At 52.0% G+C, this 22786-nt stretch overlaps 1 protein-coding gene across 2 annotated transcripts in view; it reads right to left on the bottom strand.

Moving 5' to 3' along the window:
* Tbc1d9b (TBC1 domain family member 9B) overlaps positions 1–22786 on the bottom strand; it is a 42053-nt gene that overhangs the window by 8486 nt on the left and 10781 nt on the right. For both annotated transcript variants that reach the window (XM_036195943.1, XM_036195944.1), the window contains exons 4-17: positions 17176–17404; positions 16070–16328; positions 14180–14387; positions 12299–12511; positions 10561–10722; positions 9982–10132; positions 9223–9437; positions 6271–6388; positions 4703–4988; positions 3740–3869; positions 3550–3648; positions 2585–2653; positions 767–1007; positions 346–411 (exon numbers count right to left, since the gene is read on the bottom strand). In XM_036195943.1, coding sequence (XP_036051836.1) covers positions 346–411; positions 767–1007; positions 2585–2653; positions 3550–3648; positions 3740–3869; positions 4703–4988; positions 6271–6388; positions 9223–9437; positions 9982–10132; positions 10561–10722; positions 12299–12511; positions 14180–14387; positions 16070–16328; positions 17176–17404 — 2446 coding nt within the window. The remainder of the gene's footprint in view (positions 1–345; positions 412–766; positions 1008–2584; positions 2654–3549; positions 3649–3739; positions 3870–4702; positions 4989–6270; positions 6389–9222; positions 9438–9981; positions 10133–10560; positions 10723–12298; positions 12512–14179; positions 14388–16069; positions 16329–17175; positions 17405–22786) is intronic.

Here is a 22786-nt window from a genome sequence, read left to right as displayed (position 1 = left end):
GAAAAGAACAAAGAGTGTAGGGCCCAGTTACACTGGACCTCCACCATAGCCTTCTGCCTTGATGTGGATTCTGGGTCGTGCTGCCCTGCCTGACCCAGGGGACCCACTAGGATCTCCCCTCTTGCCCTTCCCCCCTCCTCAGTCTGTGTGCTCAGACCACCAGCCAGGGTGGACCGCAGCCGCAGCCCCTCACTCGTGCTGGGCCCCGGGGCCTCCCTTCCATCTAGCGCACGCTCCTGGCTCCAACCATCCCAGAGCTACGGTGGTGGTTTAGTGTGCCTCTCCAGCTCTGGCCAGGCAAGGGGCCCCCGAGAGACCCACAGCAGGAAGCCCGAAGGCACTCACCTGGGGGCAGGTGCAGCTTGTAGAGTGCTTTGAGCTTCTCTGTGAGGTCTCCATGGTACATCCCACCTGTGGAGCAAGGCCAGGGAGGACACGCTTGGCAAGAAGGCTCCAGGGACACACTGCAGGCCGTGTCCCCACACCCTTCCTGTGGGTTCTAGTGGTGACTCCACAGTCTGGGACGGCCTGGTACCTCCTAAGCCAGGTCTCTAGGGAGGCTCAAATGAGCCCTGGGCCTCCTGCTTCCCTTGCACCCTATGGAAAAGCTTAGGCTTCTTTGGGGCTAGGGCCCCAGACTGATGGAGAGGGACAGAAGAAGAAACTGCTGAGCTCTGTCAAAGGCAAGGGCTCAAGGCCTCCCTCTGCTGTCCACAGGAAGGACAGACGCACTGGCTGGTGCTTGAAAGATGGGTGAGACACTCACTCATCCCTGTCACAAACTCCTTGAAGTTGATCAGTGAGTCCTTGTTTTGGTCCAGGAGGCGGAACATTCGGGCTGCCAGCACAGGTGTGTGAGAGCCACAGGCCCAGGGTGTCAGGCTGGCAAAGAGCTCCCGAAACTGGCTGGCATCGATCCGGTACTGCTCCAGGTATGGCAGGCTGGGGTCCCGGTGGATGGCTGCTGAGCGGCTACCACCCCAGTACTGGCTTGCCAGATGTTTGGCCTGCAGGGGATACCGTCTGGTGAGATGGCCTTGGGGCCCTGGCTCTCAGGGTCACCAGGGTGCTTTCCCTGATCTGTCCACATCTGCAGTCTTATAGTGACGAGCACTGGCCAGGTAACTCAAGCTCACAGGACCCCTCACGTGAGTGCATAGCAGAGGAGTCCGACAGTGCACATGGACTCCACTGTTCTGACAGCGTGGGCCACCTTGAACTGGAAATATGCACCCACAGTTTCAGCACTCAGGAAGCTGAGGCAGGAGGATCAACTGACCCCCAGAGTTCAGTCTGAAGCAAGTCTGGGCAACACAAAGAAAACCCAGAATTGTTGTTTCAAAAACAAACAGAATAAAACATTCGACTACTCACTCACTCAGTCACCAACCAACCAACCAACAACAAAAACCCAAACCCAAACCAACCAGAGGGCGCATGAACCTTTGTCCTGGCCTTTCCTCCGGTGTCCTTCCCTCCTTTTAGTGAACCTGAGTTTGTGTGCAAAGACTCAACTGACTCACCCTTAGGGCATGGATTACAAGGCTGCCTTGTAACCGTCCACCATCACTGGTCTGGCAGCCCACACTATTCCTTAGCCACAGCACCTAGGTTGAATCATCCCAATGACTGACCTGTGTCTTTTGCTTAAACTATAAGGAAAGAAAATCCTGTTTCCACTGGAGTCACCAAAAGCATGATCCAGGAGCTGCTCAAGGCAGTCCTGTCTATCACTCTACAGGAAAAGCAGCCCAGATGTTCAGAGATGGGGCAGCGGCACAGTGGGTTTCAGCACCTTGATCCAGGAATGCCTGAAGCTGCCTAACTTTTCGGTGAAATGGCTGGATGCATTCTGTCCTCTATGTAGGTTAGTTTGAGTGGTTTTGGTTTGTTTGTTTTTGCTATTTAAAGGTGCTCTACTGGAGTCAAGTCACTAAACTGCTTGCCATATATAAGAACCTGACTTTGGTCCCTAGAACCAGCATAAAAAATCTGGGTGTGTGGGGCTGGCGAGATAGCTCAGAGAATAAAGGTGCTTGCCGCCAAACGGAATGTCCTGAGCTCGATCCTGGGAACACACAGAAAACAAAAGCACCCACTCTCATAAGGTGTCTTCTGCATGCCCTCTGTACATGCACCATGGTGCGCCCGGGGCACACACACACAATACATAAGTAAATGTAGGAAGACCTTTAATCCCAGCACTCAGGAGGCAGAGGCAGGCAGATCGCTGAGTTAGAGGCTAGCCTGGTCTACAGAGCGAGTTCTAGGAGGGTACACTGAGAAACCCTGTCTCGAAAACTAATAAAACGAGCCCTGGGCTCACTGGCCAGCCGGCCTAGCCTACTCGGTGAGCTCTTGGCCAGTGAGAGACCCTTCTCCAAAACCATGGTGGCTGGCTCCAGAGTGACACCCGAGGTGTTCATGTCACACTCTGTTGTCTGAATGCCAAGAAGGATTAAGTTCTAGCACACACGGTCCACTGCCACTGAAGACAATGGATTTCCCGGCTAGGAGCTGCTGTGCTGAGGATGCACTTAGCAGACTATTTGGGGCTCCACCCACCCCTGTGCTTGGCTGTCACCTTGAACACCATGTAAAGATCCTCCAGCTCTTCAATGGAGAAGCCAATGTCCCCCGGTATGGCTCGGACCTAGAAGGGAAGATGAAATGGTGGTACTGGAGGGCCCTAAGTTCTTGCTGTGGTACAAACAAGATGCTTGCTCTGGAAGAGTTCTCATGTGGACGGGGCAAAGGGTGTGTGATCTGTCCCCTGGCTGCCATCAGTGGCCAAGCACATGAAGGTGGGTCCACACGTATGTGCTCACCCTTTGCTCCCACCTGCCAGTCAGTTCCAACTCCCTGGGCCTCTACCTGGGGTGGGCACTAGAGGGGCTCATTCTCTCCTGAAGGACCCACTGAGGGACACAGGGTGATGGGTGGCCACTCAGCTCCAGGCACCCGGAAGGTGTCCTATAACTTGTCAGTCAGGTCTTTTTTTCTTCAGTTAGTCAGGGCTGGTCATGTCTGTTGCTTGTGAGCAAAGTGCCCTGAGTGTTCTATAACCCTGAAGGCAGAGTTGGGAATATGGAGGCAAAGCCAGAGGTCCCTGACTCCACATGGACAGGGACCAAGAACAGGTTTAAACAGAGCATGGAGTGGCAGGGATGGTACACCCTCGGCAGAGACAAGGACAAGGGCATCAGGAGCACGCAGTGTGGGCTGGCGGAGTGGTGCAGAGTCACTGCCCAGGACAGAGCAGCTTACAGCAAAGCCAGCTTGGAGGGACTGAACCCAGAGGCCCTTGGCCTCAGCACACAAGGTGAAAGCGACAATTCCCAGCAAGTGACAAGGGCCTCTCCCTGTCTCCCTACACTAGTACCCATGCTGTGGGATGCCAGGCCCACACTGCATCCTGGCCATGACAGTGCAGGGACAGGGCACATGCTGACCTCTGCACCCTGCTCAGGGAGGGGCAGGGCTGGAGAGGGTACTGGGAGAAGCCATCTACTCAGGTTAGCCCTGCAGCCCCTTCGCCAGCGACCATACCACGCTCCTCTTGGCTGTGTCTTCCAAGGACTGGATCACCTTCAGCCTCTGTTTAAACCGCATCTGTTCAATGTCGTCAGCCCTCAGGCTGCTGAACTTCTACAGGCCAAAGGAGAATCCATGAGACCAAAGGCAGAGGGTGAAGGCCCAGGGGAACAGCCTGGCCAGGCTAACCCTGCTGGGAGCTAACCTCATAGGACACTTTCAGAAGGTCAAAGATGTCCACCTCTGCAGGAGGGTCATCTCCACTGGTCAGCAGGGCGTGGAGGTGTGGGATAGGTGGAGAAATGCTCTGCTTGTTGACCACATTGTCCAGGTATCTGCAAAGATGAAATGGCAGCAGAATAGTCCCCATCAGCCACAGGCAAGCGCTGGGACAGAGCTCAGGCCTGGGAATCCTGCAGGAAGGTGCTGGGGTGGCTGTTGGGGCCTCTGTTAGGCTGGGAGCTCCCAACAGGGTAGCAGAGAAAATACCTTGCTGCCCACTCACGCCTGAGCACTAATCCCGAGGATGCTAGGCTGTCTTCTAGTGGCCTGTGGATTACAGAGCCTACCTAGTTTGGGGACAATGTGCTCCCTCTCTGGTGGGTCACCAGGGTCTGGCCAGGAAGAACCATGCAATGCACAGTTTCTCCAGGGACAGGGTCTTGCTCTGGCTGGCTAGTCTGGGTGAGCCAGGCCTTCCTACTCTCCTAGGCTCTCCAGGATAAGCCTGACACTCAGGCAGGAGAGGCTTTCTGGTTCCAAACCATCCCAGTGGGTGTACCCCAACCCTGGTCAGATTCCTACGAGGGTTCCAATCTCCCCAATGTAGGACATATGCATGAAACCTGGTCATAGCCAGGAGTCGTCACCATTAGGGACCAAGAGTCACATTAGCCTGAAGGAGGAAGACAACAACCCCACCGGTTCTGCAGGTCCCTCCAGCCCTGGGCTGGCTCAACAGGCAGGCCACTGGCCTCTTCTGTCTGCTCCCTGCTCTCACCACCTTAGCGGCACTCTGTGCCACTAGGGCAGCTGCCTCCTGCCCCTGGCTCATCTCTCAACCTAGTTGGCACTTGGAGCACAGCACAGGATGCTGACTGAGGGCAGGGGAGAGGAGGAGCTCTGCTGCCAGCTCCCCGGAAGCAGGAGGAGCCCCCAGCACGGTCACCTGCCCAGCACGGTCATGGCCTCGCCCTCGTCACTGCAGTCCAGCAGCTGGTCCATGTTGGCATCCAGCACGGCCAGGGCCACCTGCAAGATCACCTTGATGCCCTCATAGAAAAAGCAGTCCACAATGACCACGGCGCTCTCGAAGGGCATGACGCTGAGGAAGAGGGTCAGGAACCAGGACAGCGAGATGCTGGAGATCACGCCCAGCTCCTGCATCTTCTCTGACAGCCGGGGCAGGATGTCTCTGGTGAGCTCTTCAAAGATGCCTTGGTCTACGAGGGCTCCTGAGGGAGGCACAGTAGGCTGAATATGAACAGAACTCTAGGGCTTGAGCAGACCCCTGTAGAATCCCAGGGTCTGGGGTCCAGGGACACTACCTGGTTCCTGTCCAACCTCAACCCTGCAGCTCTGCTTGCAGGGAGGGCCAGAAGGATGTGCATATGTAGAAAACAGAAAAAGCAGCTTTGTAACCATTCTTTCTATAGCTTCTGTACCACTGTGTGGAAGGAAGTATTTGTTCCAATATACAGTGCTCCCTTGGCATCCACGAGGGTGTTTCTAGCGTTCTCTCAGACACCAACATTTCGCAGTGCTGAGAGCAGGGGATACACAGTAGTTTCTCAGAACCTGAGCACACCCTCCTGTAAACCATAGGTTAGTTCTGGATGATTCCTAGTACTGCAGTGTAGTACTGCGAAAAGCTATTCAGCTATTATGTAGTGTCCAGAGAAGGACAACCAGGCAGGGACGGGGCTGGTGTGCTCAGTACAGATGGAGTCTCCTCCGTGCATTTCTGGTCAGAGCTTGGCTGAATCCACACACAGAACCTATGGACACAGGAGGCTGCCTCTCAGGAAATGCTGACCTTACCCTCCTAGAAACAACAGAAGCAAGCAGAGACTCTGTCCCCATCCTATGCTGTGAACACATGCAGAGTTCAAGGACCCACTGGTGACCCCAGACACCAGCCAAGAGCTAAACACAGATAGGCCGAAACAGATCAGTAAGTCTATTTCCTTTGCACGACACAGGTTTTACTGGAGTGCCTAAGAATAGCAGCTGGACCATCGGGACACAGGGTAGACCACATCCTCTAGTTCTGATTCTTGTCATTTCTTTTTCTTTTTTCTTTTTTTTTTGGAGCTGAGGATCGAACCCAGGGCCTTGCGCTTGCTAGGCAAGTGCTCTATCACTGAGCTAAATCAACCTGATACTTGTCATTTCTACAGCAAAGAGAAAGCTGGATGGAGAGCTGGGCTCCAGGTGGGCTTTTAAGATCCACCGGATGTGGGCTATCCTCTGACTCTCGCTCTGGCCCTCCTGGGAGGCCCCTGAAGTGTAGGTGGGAGCTGGGCCTGGAGGCAGAGCGCTGGGAACCTGTGCTTTCTTCTCTGCTTTCAGGCATGATCCCTGTTCAGTTTCTAGTCTGCAAGGTGGGAGCCTGCATGATGGCTGTGAGGTGCAGGGAATTAATTGCTCAGGGGAGAGCTGTGGGGGAGGGCAGCCAATCCACATGGAGCTGCTGAGCAGTGGAGGCCAAGGCAAGGGAACCCTGGGGACACTCACCTACTACCCTGGTGTTGTAGTAGTCGGGCAGCATGCGCTCACACAGGGCCACCAGCAGCCAGAAGGCTTCCTCTTCACTGCCATAGAGCAGGAGCACCGAGGTCACGATGTTCATTGCCTGCCGGGTAGAGCCAGTGGGGGTGTGTTTGTCTCACACTGCTGGCCACAGAGCAAAGTGTTCTGCCCCTTCAAGAAGGTCCAGAATCTAGCAATAACAGACAGACCCTGACCAACCCTGGGAAATTTGCCAACAAGCCAATTTGCAAGAAATCAATGAGACAGAAACAGCCAGCCAGCTCTGTCAAAGTGGGTTGGAAGACATTGGGAAGGCAGAGGCTGTGACATCAGCCACCACTTCCACTGGGCTGGGTCAAGCTGATGTGGGGTGTGTGTGGCCAGGACCCTGTAGTGGGGAGGAGTGTACACACAACACTGGCTGATAACAAAGAGAAGTTTTGAAGAGGGCAAGTTATTTTAAAAATGATTTTAGGCCGATCTGCTGGCCTCCATGAATTGGTAACACTGTGCAGAACACTGGTCTTACAGCAACTGAGTTTTAGGAAACTGGTGTCCTTGAAATCCAGATACAAGCAAAGGCCAACAGAAAGCTATCTGACCTGGCTAGGAAAAGCCCACAGATTCAAAGACAAAAGCCACCAGAAATGTAAATCAAAATATCAGTGAGACAGTACACCCGTGTCTGTAAGGCCAGCAGGTGTGAGAGAGGAACCAGACCCTTGTGAACTACTGACTGTGATGGATAGCAGTGCAGCTGCTGTGGGAATACAGACGTTCCTCAGAAGATGAACACAGAACACCATCCAGCCATCTGACCTCTGGGTTCACAGCCAGTGACTTGAAGGCAGAGACTGGAACAAGCATTCATACACTGAAGTTCACAGCAGCTTTATGCACCCTAGTCCAATGTTACAAGTAACCCAAGTGTCCATTAAGAGATGGAGAGAAGCTGAGAGGTGGTGGCGGCAGCGGTGGCGCACACCTTTAATCCCAGCACTCAGGAGGCAGAGGCAGGCGGATCTCTGAGTTTGAGGCCAGCCTGGTCTACAGAGTGAGTTCCAGGACAGTCAGGGCTACGCAGAGAAACCCTGTCTAGAAAAACAGAGAGAGAGAGAGAGAGAGAGAGAGAGAGAGAGAGAGAGAGAGAGAGAGAGAGAAATCATATATAGCCACAAGCAGAATGTTATCCAGCCTTAAAAAGGAAGAAACTTCTGACTCATGCTGCAATGTGATGGCTCTTGGGGACGTAGGTGAAAAGCCAGATGCAAAAGGATAACTGTGGTAGGTCTCTAAGAAACCCAGGACAAGCCTCACTCAGTACGTGGCTCCTCCTAGCACTTTTAACCCTGCCCCCTACCCTAAACTTCTCCCTCCCGGGGGATGGGCTTCTGCTTCCCTTCCCCCAGGCTCTGACCCTCATGTAACCTCAGCCATTTGGTCTTGGTCTCCAGGTCCTCTGCTCTCCTTTGTTCCCTCTCTCTCCTCTTCCCCTCTCCTCTCACGGCCAGGTTTATTCTGCTGGCCCAATTCAGTCTGGCCCCTTCCAGATGCCTTTGGCTGTGCTCTCCCTCATATCTACAAGAAACTTACTTTCTCTACCACACTCAGGAGCAGCCATGTCCTCCTTTTTCTCATTCAGTATGTTAACACATGAGGTATGCAGAACAATCAGCTTTGGAGGCAGCAGGGAGAGCGAGCGTGGGGGTGGGGGTGGGGGTGGGGGTGGGGGTGGGGGTGGAGCGAGCCGGTAGTGTTTGGCAGTAGAGTTTTAGTGTGGGGAGACAAAATGCTCTTATAGGTGGATAGTGGCAATGGTTGCCTCACAGTGTGTATGTACTTAATGCCACTGAACCACACACGTAATAGTGGCGAAAATGCTGAATTTTGTATTATGTATGCTTTACCATATGTGCAGAAAAGAAAATTCTGCTCCGTCTCAGACAAGGAACACATAGAGGGCAATTTACTATATGGCAAAGGGCTGAGGTGAACAGTCACCATTATTTCATTCTTTAAAAAAAAACTACGTGTATGGGTGTCCATGTGTGGGTGTGCCTGTGAGTACAGTGCCTGCGGAGGCAGGAGACAGCCAATCTTCTGGAGTTGGAGCTACAGGCAACTGTGAGCTGTCTGAGGTGGGTGCTGGAAATTGAACCCAGGTCCTCTAGAAGAGCATCACAGTTAACCTCAAGCCATCTCTACAACCCCTTTTCAAACAGGCTGGCAAGCAGGTAAACAAAAACCGAGTGTCTCACTCACATAGCTCAGGCCAGCCTCAAACTTTCCATGTAGCTGTGGGTGACTTTGCCTCCTTGCTGGAGTCGGTTTTCAGGTTCCTAGTGGCTTTACCCAGCAGGTCTGCATAGAGAGGATGATTGGACCAGGGGCCTGAGTGCAGGTGTCTGAGATGGTCCGCACTTGGCTGTGCTGGGGGGAGGTCTTTTGCTCCACCCCCTGGCATTTCTTTAAATACCCTAGGCCAGAGACAGTCGAGGCCCTCCCCAGGCCCTCCTGTATTTTCTATCTGCTTCTCCCCTCTCTAACCTTCTAGCTAATATTTCCTGCTGCTCCTACTCAAGAGTACTCTGGGGAAATGTGGGGGTGAGGAATGGCCTCCCACACCTCCTGATCCTCTTGCCTTGATTTCCCAGATGATAGGCATGTGTTACTACTAGGTATTTGTTTTTGAGACAAGGTCTTGCTTTGTAGCCCTGGGTAACTTTGAACTTGTGGCAATTCTCCTGCTTCATCTTCCCAAGTGCTTATAGGCACGGGCCATCATGCCCGGCTAAGTTACAGCTTTTCTTCCTCAAGGGTAAGGACAGGATCTTGTGTGTGTCAGTTCACCACAGACTCAGACCCCCAGCACCTGGCCCTGGGAGGCCATGGTGGGAGATATTATCCCGGGGGCCCCTGCTAAGTAAGTCCCATTACCTGGCAGTAGCCAATAGTAGGGTTTCGGAACGCGTAGGCAGTCAGCACCCTCCGAAGCGCAGCGATCCCAAGCTCATTCTGGAAAGCGGGGTGCTCAGGCATGGAGCGGTGGAGGTCTCGCTCAATCTCCTCAGTGGCCAAGCTGTATTTCCCCATGGACTTCTCTACGAGCTCGGCATAGTAGCCAGGATGTGTCACCATCTCATTCCAGGCCCCTGGGGAGACACAGGTGGCAGTTTTCTTTCTCTTCTTTCTCTCAGTACTTGGGCAACAGTGACGGGCTGACTGGAGACACAAATGCCCCATGGGAGACAGAGAACTTTTCAATCAGCGATAAGGCGTGAGGCCAAGTTTCCCTGGTGACTGCTCTAAGAAGCTCAAATGGCCTGTCTTCTAAGGTGCTCCAAGTGGCCAAAGGTATGGATGTTGCCAGAGCTTGTCCCCGGGGAACCCGCCTGTCAGGGGATGACCCTGCCTGCACCTGTGCTGGCACCCGCTGCTCTGCGCTTGGCCCTTATGTAGCTGGGGTCCTTACTCCCAATTCTGAGAGAGCTGGCAGCTCCTCCTCCGTCTGGCCGACTGCAGGAGGCTGGCTCAGGGACCAGAGGAACTGGCCTGAGACAAGTTCTCCTTTGGTGTTATGGATGGACCCCAGGGCCTCATGCAAGCTCGGGACATGCTCACCCAGTGTATCATACACAGAAAACTCTGGGGGCTGAGTGGCCAAGGCAAGGCTGGGGGCCATGGGACCACACTCACCAGAGAAGAGGAGCCAAAGCTCCCCTCGGAGGCTCTCGGGAATGCCCTTCAGGACCAGCTCCCGAGTTCTGGCTGTTCGGTACATGCACATGCCACGCCCGTACTCAAAGAAGTGGATGCTCCAGGATTCCTCCTTCATCTTCTCCTTGGCCTGAGGGAGGGAACGTGGAGCGTGGAGCTGAGGAGAGTGTCAGTGCTGAGGCATGGGTGGCAGGTCTTCCTCCTCTGCAAGGCCAGCAGCCCACTATGCAAACTCCCCATGGAGAGCTGCTGCAAACTCAGGTCTCAGAGCCGTGGTGGTAAAAGAAGCTGAGGCCTCTGCTCCCTCCCCTCCCAGGTCTTCAGCAGCAAAGGGCCCTTCCTGTTAGAGGCCCGGGTCCTGAGGAAAAGCACCCCCCAACACATAGCAGGCAGTGTCTGGGTCCCCCTACACTGCCCAGTGCAGACCAAGAAGGCGTGCCCACCCCGATAAGCCATGAGGGATGGTACTGGTCACAAAGGCCTGGCCCAGAGGTGGCTCCAGCCTTCTCCTGAGGTCTCAACTCAGAAGGAGCCGAAGCACCAGTGCACAAGGCTTACCCCTTTGGCACCAAGGTCCTCCATGGGTGAGTTTTTCTGGAAGACTTTGAGCAGGCCCTGGGAAGTAGTAGGAACCTCCTGTGTACTGAAACTCGGAGGGCTGCTGAGGGGAGAGGATGGGCTGGTAGGTGGTTCTGGTGTCTCCTGAGGAGCTGGGAGAGACTAGAAAATACAAGAGGAAAAAGTGCCTAACTGAGCCACCCAGTGGCCTCTGATGTTCACAACCACCCAAAAAGTGGAGCAAAGAGGCCTCCAAGGGTCAGCGGGGCCGAGCACCCTGGGGCTGCAGATAGAGCCTGCATTTCCTCTCTGGCTGCCTGAAACCAAAGCCACCCACACTAGGCAGTTGGGGCCCGTCACAGGCAACTGGCTCGTGCCCCTGGTGCGGCCCAGCTCTTCCTGAACTTGCATCCTGCGGCATTAAGCATGTAGGAGGCCGGCTCCACATTTTGTGTGGGTGCAGGCCAGAGGACAACCCGTGGAAGTCAGCTATCTCCTTCCACCATGTGGACTCCAAGGATTGAACTCAGGTCACCAGGCTTAGCAGCAAGAGCTTTATCTGCTAAGCCGTCTCACCAGCCCAGAGAGTTTCTTTTAGAAACAGAAAAATTTCACTCTCAAATTCTTATGGAATTTCAAGGGATTCTGGTTTGCTTGTTTTCCCCCCCCCTGTGTTTTTTATCCATAGCCCTAGAATATATTGAATTCCATGAGTGTAAGTTTTTTGTCTTTTAAAATATTTTTAAATCGCTGGGCGGTGGAGGCATACGTCTTTAATCCCAGCACTTGGGAGGCAGAGCCAGGTGGATCTCTGTGAGTTCGAGGCCAGCCTGGTCTACAGAGCGAGTTCCAGGACAGGCACCAAAACTACACAGAGAACCCTGTCTCGAAAAACAAAAACAAATTTAATTTAATTTTTATTTAATGTGTATATGTGTGTCTGTAGGTGTCTGGAGCTGGAGTTATAGGTAGTTATAAGCTGGCTTAAGGGGGTTGGGTACTGAACTCAGATTCTCCAGAAGAGTAGGGCATGCTCTTCACGGTAGAGCATCCCTCCAGCCCCCTTCCCTTTTACTTTTTGAGACAGGGTCTCCCTATGGGATCATGGCTTTTCTGGAACTTGCTAGCCTTGAACTTGTAGTGATGCTCTTGCCTCTGACTTCTAGGTTCTGGGATTACAAATCGGCTGCCATGCTGAGCATGAGGGCATGTTTTTCTGACTTGGTCACTGTCCTATCCATGGTGTCTGGAGGCACAGCTGTCACTTAGCAGAAATGAAGTACCAGGCTGGACGAGCCCATGGTGACGAGGACTCTGGCCCTGTCACTCCAGGGACTAAGCCCTGTAAAGGTGGGGTAGTGCCACTGCCTCCCTTCTTTTTTCTTTGGTGACGCTGGGGACGGAACCTAGGGCCACATGCGTGCTACAGCCTCGTCCTTGGTTTCCAGACAGGCTCTTACCAGTTCTGGCTGTCTTTGAACTTGTGATCTTCCTATCTCAGCCCATGAAGTGTTAGGATTACAGGGATATGCCACTGAACTTGTCTCAGATAATTCTTTGTAGTAGGATTATTCTGTGCTCTACAGAACACAGGTGCCGAGAGTCACCCTCCAGCATGGCACCCACGGCATGCACCCACTGCATGCACCACGAGGTTGGGCTCAGGGGGGAGCATACGGCTGCACCTGGAGACTCTTCCTTTGGCTCTGGCCCTGCAGTTCCTGAGTGGCCTCCTCACCTCTGGGGCTGGGTCCACCACACTGGCCTTTGTTCCTCCGGTGTTGCCACCTAGCTGCTTGGACGGTGTTTTCTGGAGGAAGTCAGAGATCCTCTGAACCAGGAAGTCACGGTCTTTTAGGTTGGCAAACAGGAAGGTCATTTTACTCTTGGTGCTGATAGACAAAGGGCTGGGCAGGACGCTGGAGCTGTCAGCTTTCTCGACAATGGTCACCTAAGGCAGCAAAAGAACGTTTGGGGGTGTCTGCATCTTAGGATGCAGAGCTGGGTGTGCTGAACCACAGTGGCCCCAGGGCACCCTCTCCTGGGCACAGTGCAGAGGAGCACTGAGTGGCCCAGCTGGATTGTTTACTGTCTCAGGAATCCTACTTAGATTGTGTTTTTTGTTTTTTGTTTTTTTTTTTTCTTTTTTCGAGACAGGGTTTCTCTGTGTAGCTTTGCGCTTTTCCTGGATCTCGCTCTGTAGACCAGGCTGGCTTCAAACTCACAGAGTTCTGCCAGCCTCTGCCTCCCGAGTGCTGGGATTAAAGGCGTGCGCCACCACAGCCTGGCAGATTGTGATCTTGAGCAAGATACTTGTGTGTCTAAGCGTGTGTCACAGAAGGGTGAGTGCAATGGAAATGGAAATGCTTAGCACGGCTGCTGTCCTGACTGGCTTTTCAAGAGATGACCCATTAGCTGTGTCCTCTAAAGCATGTGAGCAGCCCCTCAATTTCAGGAAACACTTTCTGGCAGCTTCTCCCAAGGCTTGGCTCTGACTGCACTGTGTAGAACGAGAGGCACAGGTGCGTAGACTTGGGGCAGACTTTCAGTGAGTGGAGCCCGGCTCCAGCAGAGGACAATCAATACACACACCTAGGCTGGGCCTGGTCATGAGGGGTCATTGTTGGCAACAAGGAAGGTTGGAAGTCACGGGCTGCTTGCTACTGAGAACATCTCTGGGCAGTACTGACTGAGCTGTGACCTGGTTTTACCAGGTAAAGAGCTGGGCAAAAGACAGGATAGCCTGCATGACAACCACTCTGAGGTGTGCGTGAGGCGGACTGGAGGAGGCTGCAGGAGCTAGGACAGACTGAGAGGAGTGTGGTGTGTCTGCATCTAAACAGGGTTTGTGCAGCATTTATATGTGATGGATAAGTCAGTACATGAGTGTGTGCACATGCATTCCTATGTGGGTATTTACATGTGTGAAAGTATGTGTAGAGCATATATATGGGTGTGTGGTGGGTATATGTGTATGTGTAGGAACAGATTTGTGTGTCATATATATGGTGTGTGTGCATGCACGTGCATGTGTGAGCTGACTGTATGTGTGGCTACATGTACAGCCTGCAGTGTGTGGAGGCCTGAGGTGGCCAGATGGTATACTGAAGATCCTAAGAGGTCACAAGAGGCAGTTGTGGGCGTTTCTGAGCACAGAAGATGCTGGAGGATCCTAGGATCACCCCATCTGCCTGTCATTTTCAGTTTTTCTGGCTGTACCGGGAAGAGGATGTGTCCCTAAGGGATCAGATGTGGTTGGGACTTTCTTGAGGAGATGTGGAGACAACTGTGTCCCAAAAAAGTCCTAGGTGGTGGCTGCAGAGATGAAGGGAAGGACTTTGGAGGGAGTCCTGACAGGAGATCACTGGTTAGATGCAAAACCGGGAGGCAGTCAGAATCGAGGATGACTGTTTCTGCCTAGGCAATGGGTGGCAGAATGTCAGCAAAGGGAAGGCATGAAGGATGTGCTGGGGTTTTAGAGTCCATGGGACAAACCATGGAGCTGCCCTGAGGTAAGGGGGCCTGTGGGCCACCTGGCTGTGGTGTGGAGGATGGGCCAGCCTCCAACCTGATTGGCTAGAGACCTGTGCCCAAGAGCGTCTAGGCCAGAGATTCTCACCTCCCTCAGGGGTATGATGAGTCGGCATGCGTCTTCCTCCTTGCTGGCAAAGCAGATGTAGTTATTGGAGATGAACATCTGGCCGGGGATGTGTAGCTTGTTAAAAGGCGTCCACAGGGTGCAGCCTGTGTGGCCATCCAGCCGCTCATCTTTGGGAAGCCGGAACGTGGCCCTGTAGCACTCATTCTTGGCTCGGGCATCCAGGTCTCTAAGGAAACAAAGTGGGAAGCTGGGGTAAGGCAAGAATTTTCTGTTTCCATACTGGATTCCAGATCTTTGGGGTTTTCCAATGAGCAAGTCATGCCTGGGAACTGGAGCCCAAGAATTTTTTTTTTTTTTTTTTTTTTGAGACAGGGTTTCTAACAGTCCTGGCTGTTCTGGAACTCAATTTGTAGACCAGGCTGGCCTTGAACTCACAGAGATCCATCTGCCTCTGCCTCCTGAATGCTGGGATTAAAAGCATGCACCACAACTGCCTGGCCAAGATAGGTTTGGTTTTTTTTTTCGTTCGTTTGTTTTGTTTTGTTTTTTTGAGACAGGGTTTCTCTGTAGCTTTGGAGCCTGTCCTGGACTAGCTTTGTAGACCAGGCTGGCCTCGAACTCACAGAGATCCACCTGCCTCTGCCTCCTGAGTGCTGGGATTACAGGCATGAGCCACCCCCCCCCCCCCCCCCCCCCCCCACCCCCCCCACCCCCCCCCGGCGATTTAGGGTTTTTATACACCCAGCAGGAGGGAGAGAACATAATGTTCCCTTGAGGCTGGATGATTTGAAAGGACACCTAGAAGCTCTGCCCCTTGGTACTGCAGGACAGGCACTTCTGGGAGTTGCCTGTACCCTGCCTGGCTCAGGCCCAGCAAGACATGGGCCCTGAGGCTACTTCCTCTTACAGGGAAGAGCTAACTCTTGAAACCCAGATAAGATGCCCCAGCAAGGAGCACTGGAGCTAAATGCCAAGTGTCTGCTGGCTCTCGATGAACAGACACACCGGATGGTTGTGGATAGCGGCCTGGTCTTGCTGGTTCTAGGACCATGTCCACACAGATACATCTTCCAGGTCCCAAGAGAGCTACTTATCTGCCTTGAGCTTCTGGTGCCCTAACCCGGAGCCGTAGGAGGTACCTAGACTCACAGTGTGGGACACTGCCTATAAAGTTCCAGCACTGCTTCTTATCTTTCCGATGGCCATCTTGTCACTCCTATCAGGTGAGTGACATCCTTACACAACATCCTGACCTAGAAGGTGCACCATGGACCTACACCTGGTAAAGGGGCACAGCCTAGGAAGTAATCTCAGGTGAGCTCTCCAAACACCAGTGTTGAGTCCAGAAGCGCTTACCCTGGCTGTGGAGCCCAGGAGCCTTCTGCAACCTCAACCAAGTGAGTGGGTTTCCTGTGAGGCTAAAACCTGAGGCCCTAACACAGTGATCTGCTGAGCTGGCCCCCTTGATCCATTCTTCAGCCACTCCCATGGGCAGAATGGCAGTGACCTCAGCTCCATATGACGCTTGTCTCCTTTGTTAGCTTTGGGCCTGCGGACTCACACCTGTCATAGAGGAATGACGGCTGGGCAATCCCAGCACTCATTCACCAGAGTCTTCCAGATGCGGCCTTGTGGGAGTCTCAGCATATTCTGACTAAGGTGGTTTACAGTCTAGCTCCACTGCTTCTCGGCTGAGGGACCTGTCACTTAGCATCTGATCTGAGACTACAAGAAGGTGAGACTATTCCCTACAGGAACTTCTTCCTCACGGTGGGATTTGTGGCTTCCTTCCCAAGTAGTGGGCCTGAGACGGCACGTGCTGGACAGCCGGCAGGGTTAGTGGACCTCGCCCAAGGGGACCATTCTCACGGCTGTGGGACCTGCCCATTCCTCAGGAGGGTGGCATACCGCTTTAGAGCCGAGATGTTCTTATGTGGCCGGATGGGCCTAGGCAGGGCCTTGTCCTCCAGGAAGCCTTCACTGTCCAGCAGCTGTCGCATGGCCAGATTGGCCAGCTGTTCCATGAGCTTGAAGGTCTCACCAATGTTAAGGAACATGGAGAAGAACAGCTCTTGGTCTCGTGTGTCCACACGTATGCTCTCGGGGAAGAGCAAAGTGGCATTCTTCTCTAGGCGTGTGACATCCACCCACTGTACCACCAGGCTCACTGGTAACAACAGAGACAAACATACCATCCATTACAAGTGGACAAGGTGAGAACTCCCGCTTGCTTTCCCTCTGGATTGCTTCCCAAGGACACCATTTACTTCCATCCCTGCATGCCTGAGCCCAACCATACTAAGATATGTGACCCACAAGGAGGCGCCAGCCCACCGGGTTCATGTTGCTCCAAGCCCAACCTTAGTCAGTGAATGTTTGCCCTGGGTGGATGAAGACAGAAAGGACATATATGCTGAGAACTAGCTAAGACTCTGGCCCCAAGGGGCCCCACTGAGGTAGGAACCAAGTCACAACATGGTAAGACTAGCACAGCGCGGGATTCCAGCCTCCACAGAGAAGGCAATCTTGACAGGTAAACAGTAAGGGCAGGAAGTGGGCAAGGAGGGCATAAGGGGCGGTGGGCTCAGGAACTAGCTCTGACACCCACCAACCAGGTTAGCAGGAGGCTTAGAAGTTCCTTCTGGGCTGGCAGGGAGAGGCCTTTAGAAGGTGACAGTGGCATTCACCCAAGACTCTGCAAAGCCTAAGAGCACTTAAGGAAGATGTGCCACCAAGCACAACACTGGAAATGAAAAGCTGAGGGCCCTCGTTACTGCAAAAGCAACAGTGGGCTGTGGACTGAGCGCTGCCGGGTGTAGGCGTCGCCTGGTGCTCTCACCACAGATAGCTAAGGTGGCACCTGGGTCTTGGGGAGACAAAGTATCAGGAAGGAGATGATGCACTAGGAATGTGGGCACTTTGGAGAGGCAGTGAGTTCAGGGAGGTGAGGGCGGAGGGGAGGTGGGTATGAGGTGGGGAACGGGACAAAGGTGGTGTGCCTTGCCCCGCCTCACCTTCCTTCCCCAGCAGGAATGAGTAGAAGCAGAGGTGGTTGACGGTCAAGTAGAGCCAGCCCTGCCGTGGCACTCGGCCCTTCCAGAAGCTGCAGGAGTAGTAGTTGACCAGCTTCTCGCCCTCTGGCATGCCAAACTGCTTCCGCATCTTTAGCTCTGCCTCCTTAAACTTTCCGGGGTCCTCATCCCCCTGGGGCTGCAGGTTCTTGTTCTCTTCTGCAATGATGCCCTGGAGGAGACAACAGAGCTTGGGCCACTGCGCAGGTTGGAGCGGTCCCAGCAAGGAGCAGAAAGGCCAGGAACCCAGAATCCGGACTTTCCTCTTTAATTAAACAATTTAGGCAGAGCGGTGGTGGTACATGCCTATAATTCCAGCATTTGGGAGGCAGAAGCAGGCAGTCTCTGTGAGTTCAAGGCCAGACTGGTCTACAGAGTGAGTTCTGAGACAGCCTGTCTCCAAACCCCACCCCCCCAACCCCCACCAATAATTTTTTAAGGAGGGTGTTGGGAGTCTCATATATCCTAGGCTGACTTCAAACTCTCTCTGTAGCCAAACTCAATCTTCTGTCTTCTTGCCCAAAAGCTGAGATTACAGGCATTTGCCACCACACTTGGCTTAGGTGGTGCTGGGATCAAACCCAGGGCCACTTTGCCATATTCCTGGCCCTCAACTTTTAAAATTAGCATATAAAGGAATGGGTTTCATTATGCCATTTTCTTTTCTTTTTTTTTTTAAAGACGTGTGCGTGTGTGTGTGTGTGTGTGTGTGTGTGTGTGCGCGCGCGCGCGCGCTTAGGGTTTCTATTGCTGCAACAAAACACCATGACCCCAAAGCAAGCTGTGGATCAAACTTCAGCTTACACTTCCTCATCTCTGTCTATGACCAAAGGAAGTCAGGACAGGAACTCAGGCAGGGCAGGAACCTGGAGGCAGGAACTGATGCAGAGGCCATGGAGGGGTGCTGCTTACTGGCTTGTTCAGCTTACTTTCTTATACAACCCAGGACCACCAGCCCAGGGATGGCACCACCCACCTGGGCTGGGCCCTCCCTCACTGGTCACTAATCAAGAAAACGCACCACAACTGGATCTCATTGGCGGCATTTCCTCAACTGAGGCTCCTTCCTCTGATGACTCAGCTTGTGTCAAGTGGACATAAAACCAGCCAGTACATCTTCCTTCCTTGTCCATTCTCAATATAAGTAAGGTACATTAGAGGACAAGCCTCCTAACAAACCCCCAAGGCTGTTTCTGCCCTTCCTCCTTTCTCCCTCCACTGCTTTACTCCTGACATTTTGTCTCCCACATGGTTTGCTGGAGGCTCTTTGCCTGGGTCCTGTCTGCTTCTGGACCCACCACCCTACTCTTCTAGTCTCTTGCTTTTTAAGGAATTAGCTTTGGTCTTAGAATTGCTACTTCCTTTCAGTTTCCTGGTTTCTCCGGGGTTCTGTTTCTAACTTACTAATGTCACTGAGTTTTCCCTAACATTTCAAAGTCCCTTCTGTGCACTGCCGCTGCCTCGCACCAATTCCAATGTACGGCGTTTCAACCATCATTCTCATGGTTTTGCTGTCGTGTGTTCACAGGTGTGGGCATGCTTGTGTGTGCCTGTGTGTAGGTGTGTGAAGGCAGGAGGCTGCTGTCTTTCCTGATTGCTTTCTACCCTATACATCAAGGCAGGTCTGTTACTTGGACTCAGAACCACTGACTGGCTAGTCTCACTAGCCAGCTTGCTCGGGGGGGATCACTGCTTCCACCTTCTGCTGCTGGGATTACAAGCGGGATGCCAGGGTCACTCAGTATTTACATGGGTACGGGGGATTTGAACTCCAGTCCTTGTGCTTGCAAAGTCAGAGTTTTACCTGCTAAGCTACCTCCCAGCCCCCTTGTTCGGTTTTATGTTTCCTAATTTTCACGGGCTATCCTGTGATCCCCACAAGCTGTTTAAGAGGCCTCATCCTCATCACAGCGCTATTGTGAGTTGGTGTGGTGGGCCCATAGAGGTGGGACCCACTGGGTGGTCTTCTGGTCACTGGGGACATGCCTTTAAGAGGATACAGGGATAGCTGGGCATGGTAGCACTCAGGAGGCAAGGCGGGCAGATGGCTGTGAATTTGAAACTAGTATGGTTCTATATATGAGTTCTAGGCTAGCCAGGGTTACACTGTGAGACCCTGTCTTTTAAAAACAAACAGGTATGGGCACCCTCATTCCCCACTTTTCTTCCATGTCTTGGCTGTGAGTTGAGCAGTTTTGCCCGGTCACACACTTGGACCATGATGTGCCAACACAGGCTAACAGGGCAAAACCCACTAGAATTGTGAATAAAAAACCCCAACAAAATGCTTTTAGCTTTATACGCTGATCACCCAAGGTACTTGGTACAGTTAACAAAAAGTGAACTAACGTCCTTCTTTGACCTCTGAGTCATTCCAAACGTTGGTGTTCTGCTGATTCGATTGTCAGGGCTAGCATTCAGGAGATATTTGATAAGGCTGCTACCATTACTACTACTACTACTCCCCAATAGGAGAGTAGCAGCTTGGCTTCGCCTGCTTCCCTGGAGCTGTAAGACAACACAGGTTCTGAACCCCAGTGTGTGCAAACAAGAGTTAAGAAACTTGGTCCAATCTGTCCAGGTCTATGGTGTGCTAATGTGATGAATTCACAAGGCTTGCTGTGTGGTTTGAACGTATTTGCTCCCCATAAACTCATAGGGCATGGCACTATTAGGAGGTGTGGCCTTGTTGGAGGAAGTGTGGTCTTGCTGGAGGAGGCTGGATGACACACCTTTAATCTAGGGCACACCTTTAATCTAGGCCCACACCTTCTGGAGGAAGTGTGTCACTGTGGGGGTGGGCTTTGACGTTTCATATACTCAGGATACCCAGTGAGTCGGTGGACTTCCTGTTTGCTGCAGGCCATAAAAATATATGAAGTAGGAATTCCGCTGATTATGACAAAGCTGTTCCTGGAATAAGCCAAGGGCCTTGCAGAGGATAAAGCAGAGGCTTAAGGAGTCTTGGTGATATTGGTTTTTGATTATCAGCCGTTTCCTATAACGAATTTCTCGAGTGCTATTGTCGTTTTTCCATCATTCACTGCACACAATTTCACCTCTGTTAATGGAATATTTAGATAACCTTCTGTGCAGTAACGCAGCCAGGATCCCTAGTTTCAGGCCTTTCTGTAATTATTATCATTAGCAGCATCCGGCCAGGACCATCCCCGGATGGACGAAAGTATCTTCCCTGAGATACCACACAGATTCTCTAAGAACAGACTAAGCAGCCAGACTTTGAGAAGGCCTGGCGGAAGTGCTAATTAAGCTTAACTTTCTCCCTTTCCAAGGTCTTATCTCTAGTTTTAGATCTACCTTTAACTATTAACTCAGAACTAAAGGGTTTCTACTTACAGGTACATCAGGCTGTGACTCAGCCACCGACTGCATTCCCCTGCCCTGCCTGAAAACGGCAGTAGCCAAGACAGCTTGGACAGATAAGGGGCCAAAGGAAAATAAGGCAGTTTTATTTTCACTCGTCACTGATAGACTCCTACTCCTAATACTTTAACTAACAATTTCTTCTCCCTTTTTTTTTTTTTGGTTTTTCGAGACAGGGTTTCTCTACGTATCTTTGGAGGCTGTCCTAAATCTCGATCTGTAGACCAGGCTGGCCTCGAACTCACAGAGATCCACCTGGCTCTGCCTCCCAAGTGCTGAAACTAAAGGCGTGCACCACCACACCCAGCAACCTAACCACTTCTTAGAATATAGTTGAGCACATAAAATCCCCCTTGCTCACATATTAACCAATTTAGAATCAGTTGACTCTATTCCTCATTAGTCACTTCCCTTTTGGGTTGCAGATGGTGGCTAGCAATTACTGCTCTTTTGTGTGGATCTTATTGCCCCTCCTTTTGACCCCGAGGGAATTCAGGCCTGGTGGCCTTGCCTTAGCCAGAGCATTGTTACTGCATGGGTACATAACTGTCAACTTCGAGATTTGGGAAGAATAGACAGAGAAGAGGAAAGAGCATGGAAGAACTAGATGGGTAAGAACTGGAGGAATGAACTAGATGGGTAAGAACTAGATTGAAGGGCTAGAAGAGAGAACTAGAGGGACGAGATGGCAGATGAGGAAGAGCCAGATGAGGAGGAGCAGGATGAGGAAGAAAGGAGCTAAGAGAGCAGAACAGAAGCTGTGTAGAGAGAACTGACTCAGAACAAGTGTATGGACTAAAGAGTTTGGTGTATGTAGATTCATTTCATATCATCAAGGATTAGGTTATCAGCTGGTTGTAGATTCTTCCCAGACCGAGAGAGAGGACTATCGAGGGGCTGGACCCCAACAGTCCCTGTTACCTATTGCCTTCAAGATGTAGGACATTTGGCTATTTCTCCAGGACCACGCCTGCATGCTGTCATGTCCCCTGCCATAACGGACGGAACCTCTGAACTGTAAGCAAGTCCCTCAATCAAATGTTTTCTTTGTAAGAGTTGCCATGGTCATGGTGTCTCCTCACAGCAATAGTAAACACTAAGACACTTGCTGAAAGTAACTCTGCACTGTCAGACTCTGCACAGCAAGGGTCCTCCTGGGAATGTCAATGTAGCCCAGGCTGGTCTGGAACTCACAAGCTTCTACTTGTCTCCCGAGTGTTGGGATCACAGGTGTGTATTATGATGCCTGGCTTCATAATCATTATTTGGCTATAAAATATTCCATTAAGCAAACTGCACACGACTTAACAACTCCCCTGAAGGTAATGCAGTTAGCAGAAAAAGCACTTAGAAAGTTCTGGAAAATGCTAGCAAGATTCTCAGATTGCAGAGGAAGGAAGAGTGCATACCTCTTACAAGGCCGGGCATCATCGCTTTCTGTGTCTGGGCTAATTGAGGCTGCAGGGAGCACGATATACATGCTGGTCACTCTGCATCTATGACTACAACACGGGGCATGCCCCAGAACTGCTGCATAAAAAGGTAAGTGCCTTTTTTTGGTGGGGAGGTGTTGAGACAGGGTTTCTCTGTGTAGCCCTGGCTGTCCTGGAACTCACTTTGTAGACCAGGCTGGCCTCGAACTCACAGAGATCTGCCTGCTTCTGCCTCCTGAGTGCTGGGATTAAAGGTGTGCGCCACCACACCAGCCTGGTATGCATCTTTTAACTCTAAGATATTTTATTATTTTATCTGGGTATGGTGGTGTACGCCTTGATTCTAGCATTTGGGATCAAGAGTTCAAGGCCAGCCTTAACTTCACTGCAAGTTCAGGGCAAACGTGAACTATCTAAGTTTGTGTCTCAAACAAAACAAACCAACAAACCAACAGGAAAGCAGGGTATGGTAGCACACACCTTTAATCCTAGTACTTGGGCAGCAGAGCTAGAGCTCTGAGTTCAAGGTCAGCCTGGTCTACATGGTCTACATAGGGACTTTCACACCAACCAGTAATAGGTAGAGAGACCTTGTTTCAAACAAAAGACCAAGAAAAAAAAAAGATTTCGAATGCCCCCTGTTGGCCAAGGCCCTGGCGAACACAACTACATATGTGCATATTTGTTCTCATCATTTCAGAAGGAGTACAAATGCCAGATTAACCTTCAGACTCCAG

Source organism: Onychomys torridus, chromosome 8 (assembly GCF_903995425.1).
Source record: "Onychomys torridus chromosome 8, mOncTor1.1, whole genome shotgun sequence".
Lineage (NCBI taxonomy): Eukaryota > Metazoa > Chordata > Mammalia > Rodentia > Cricetidae > Onychomys > Onychomys torridus.
This window is presented reverse-complemented; position numbering and strand designations above follow the sequence as displayed.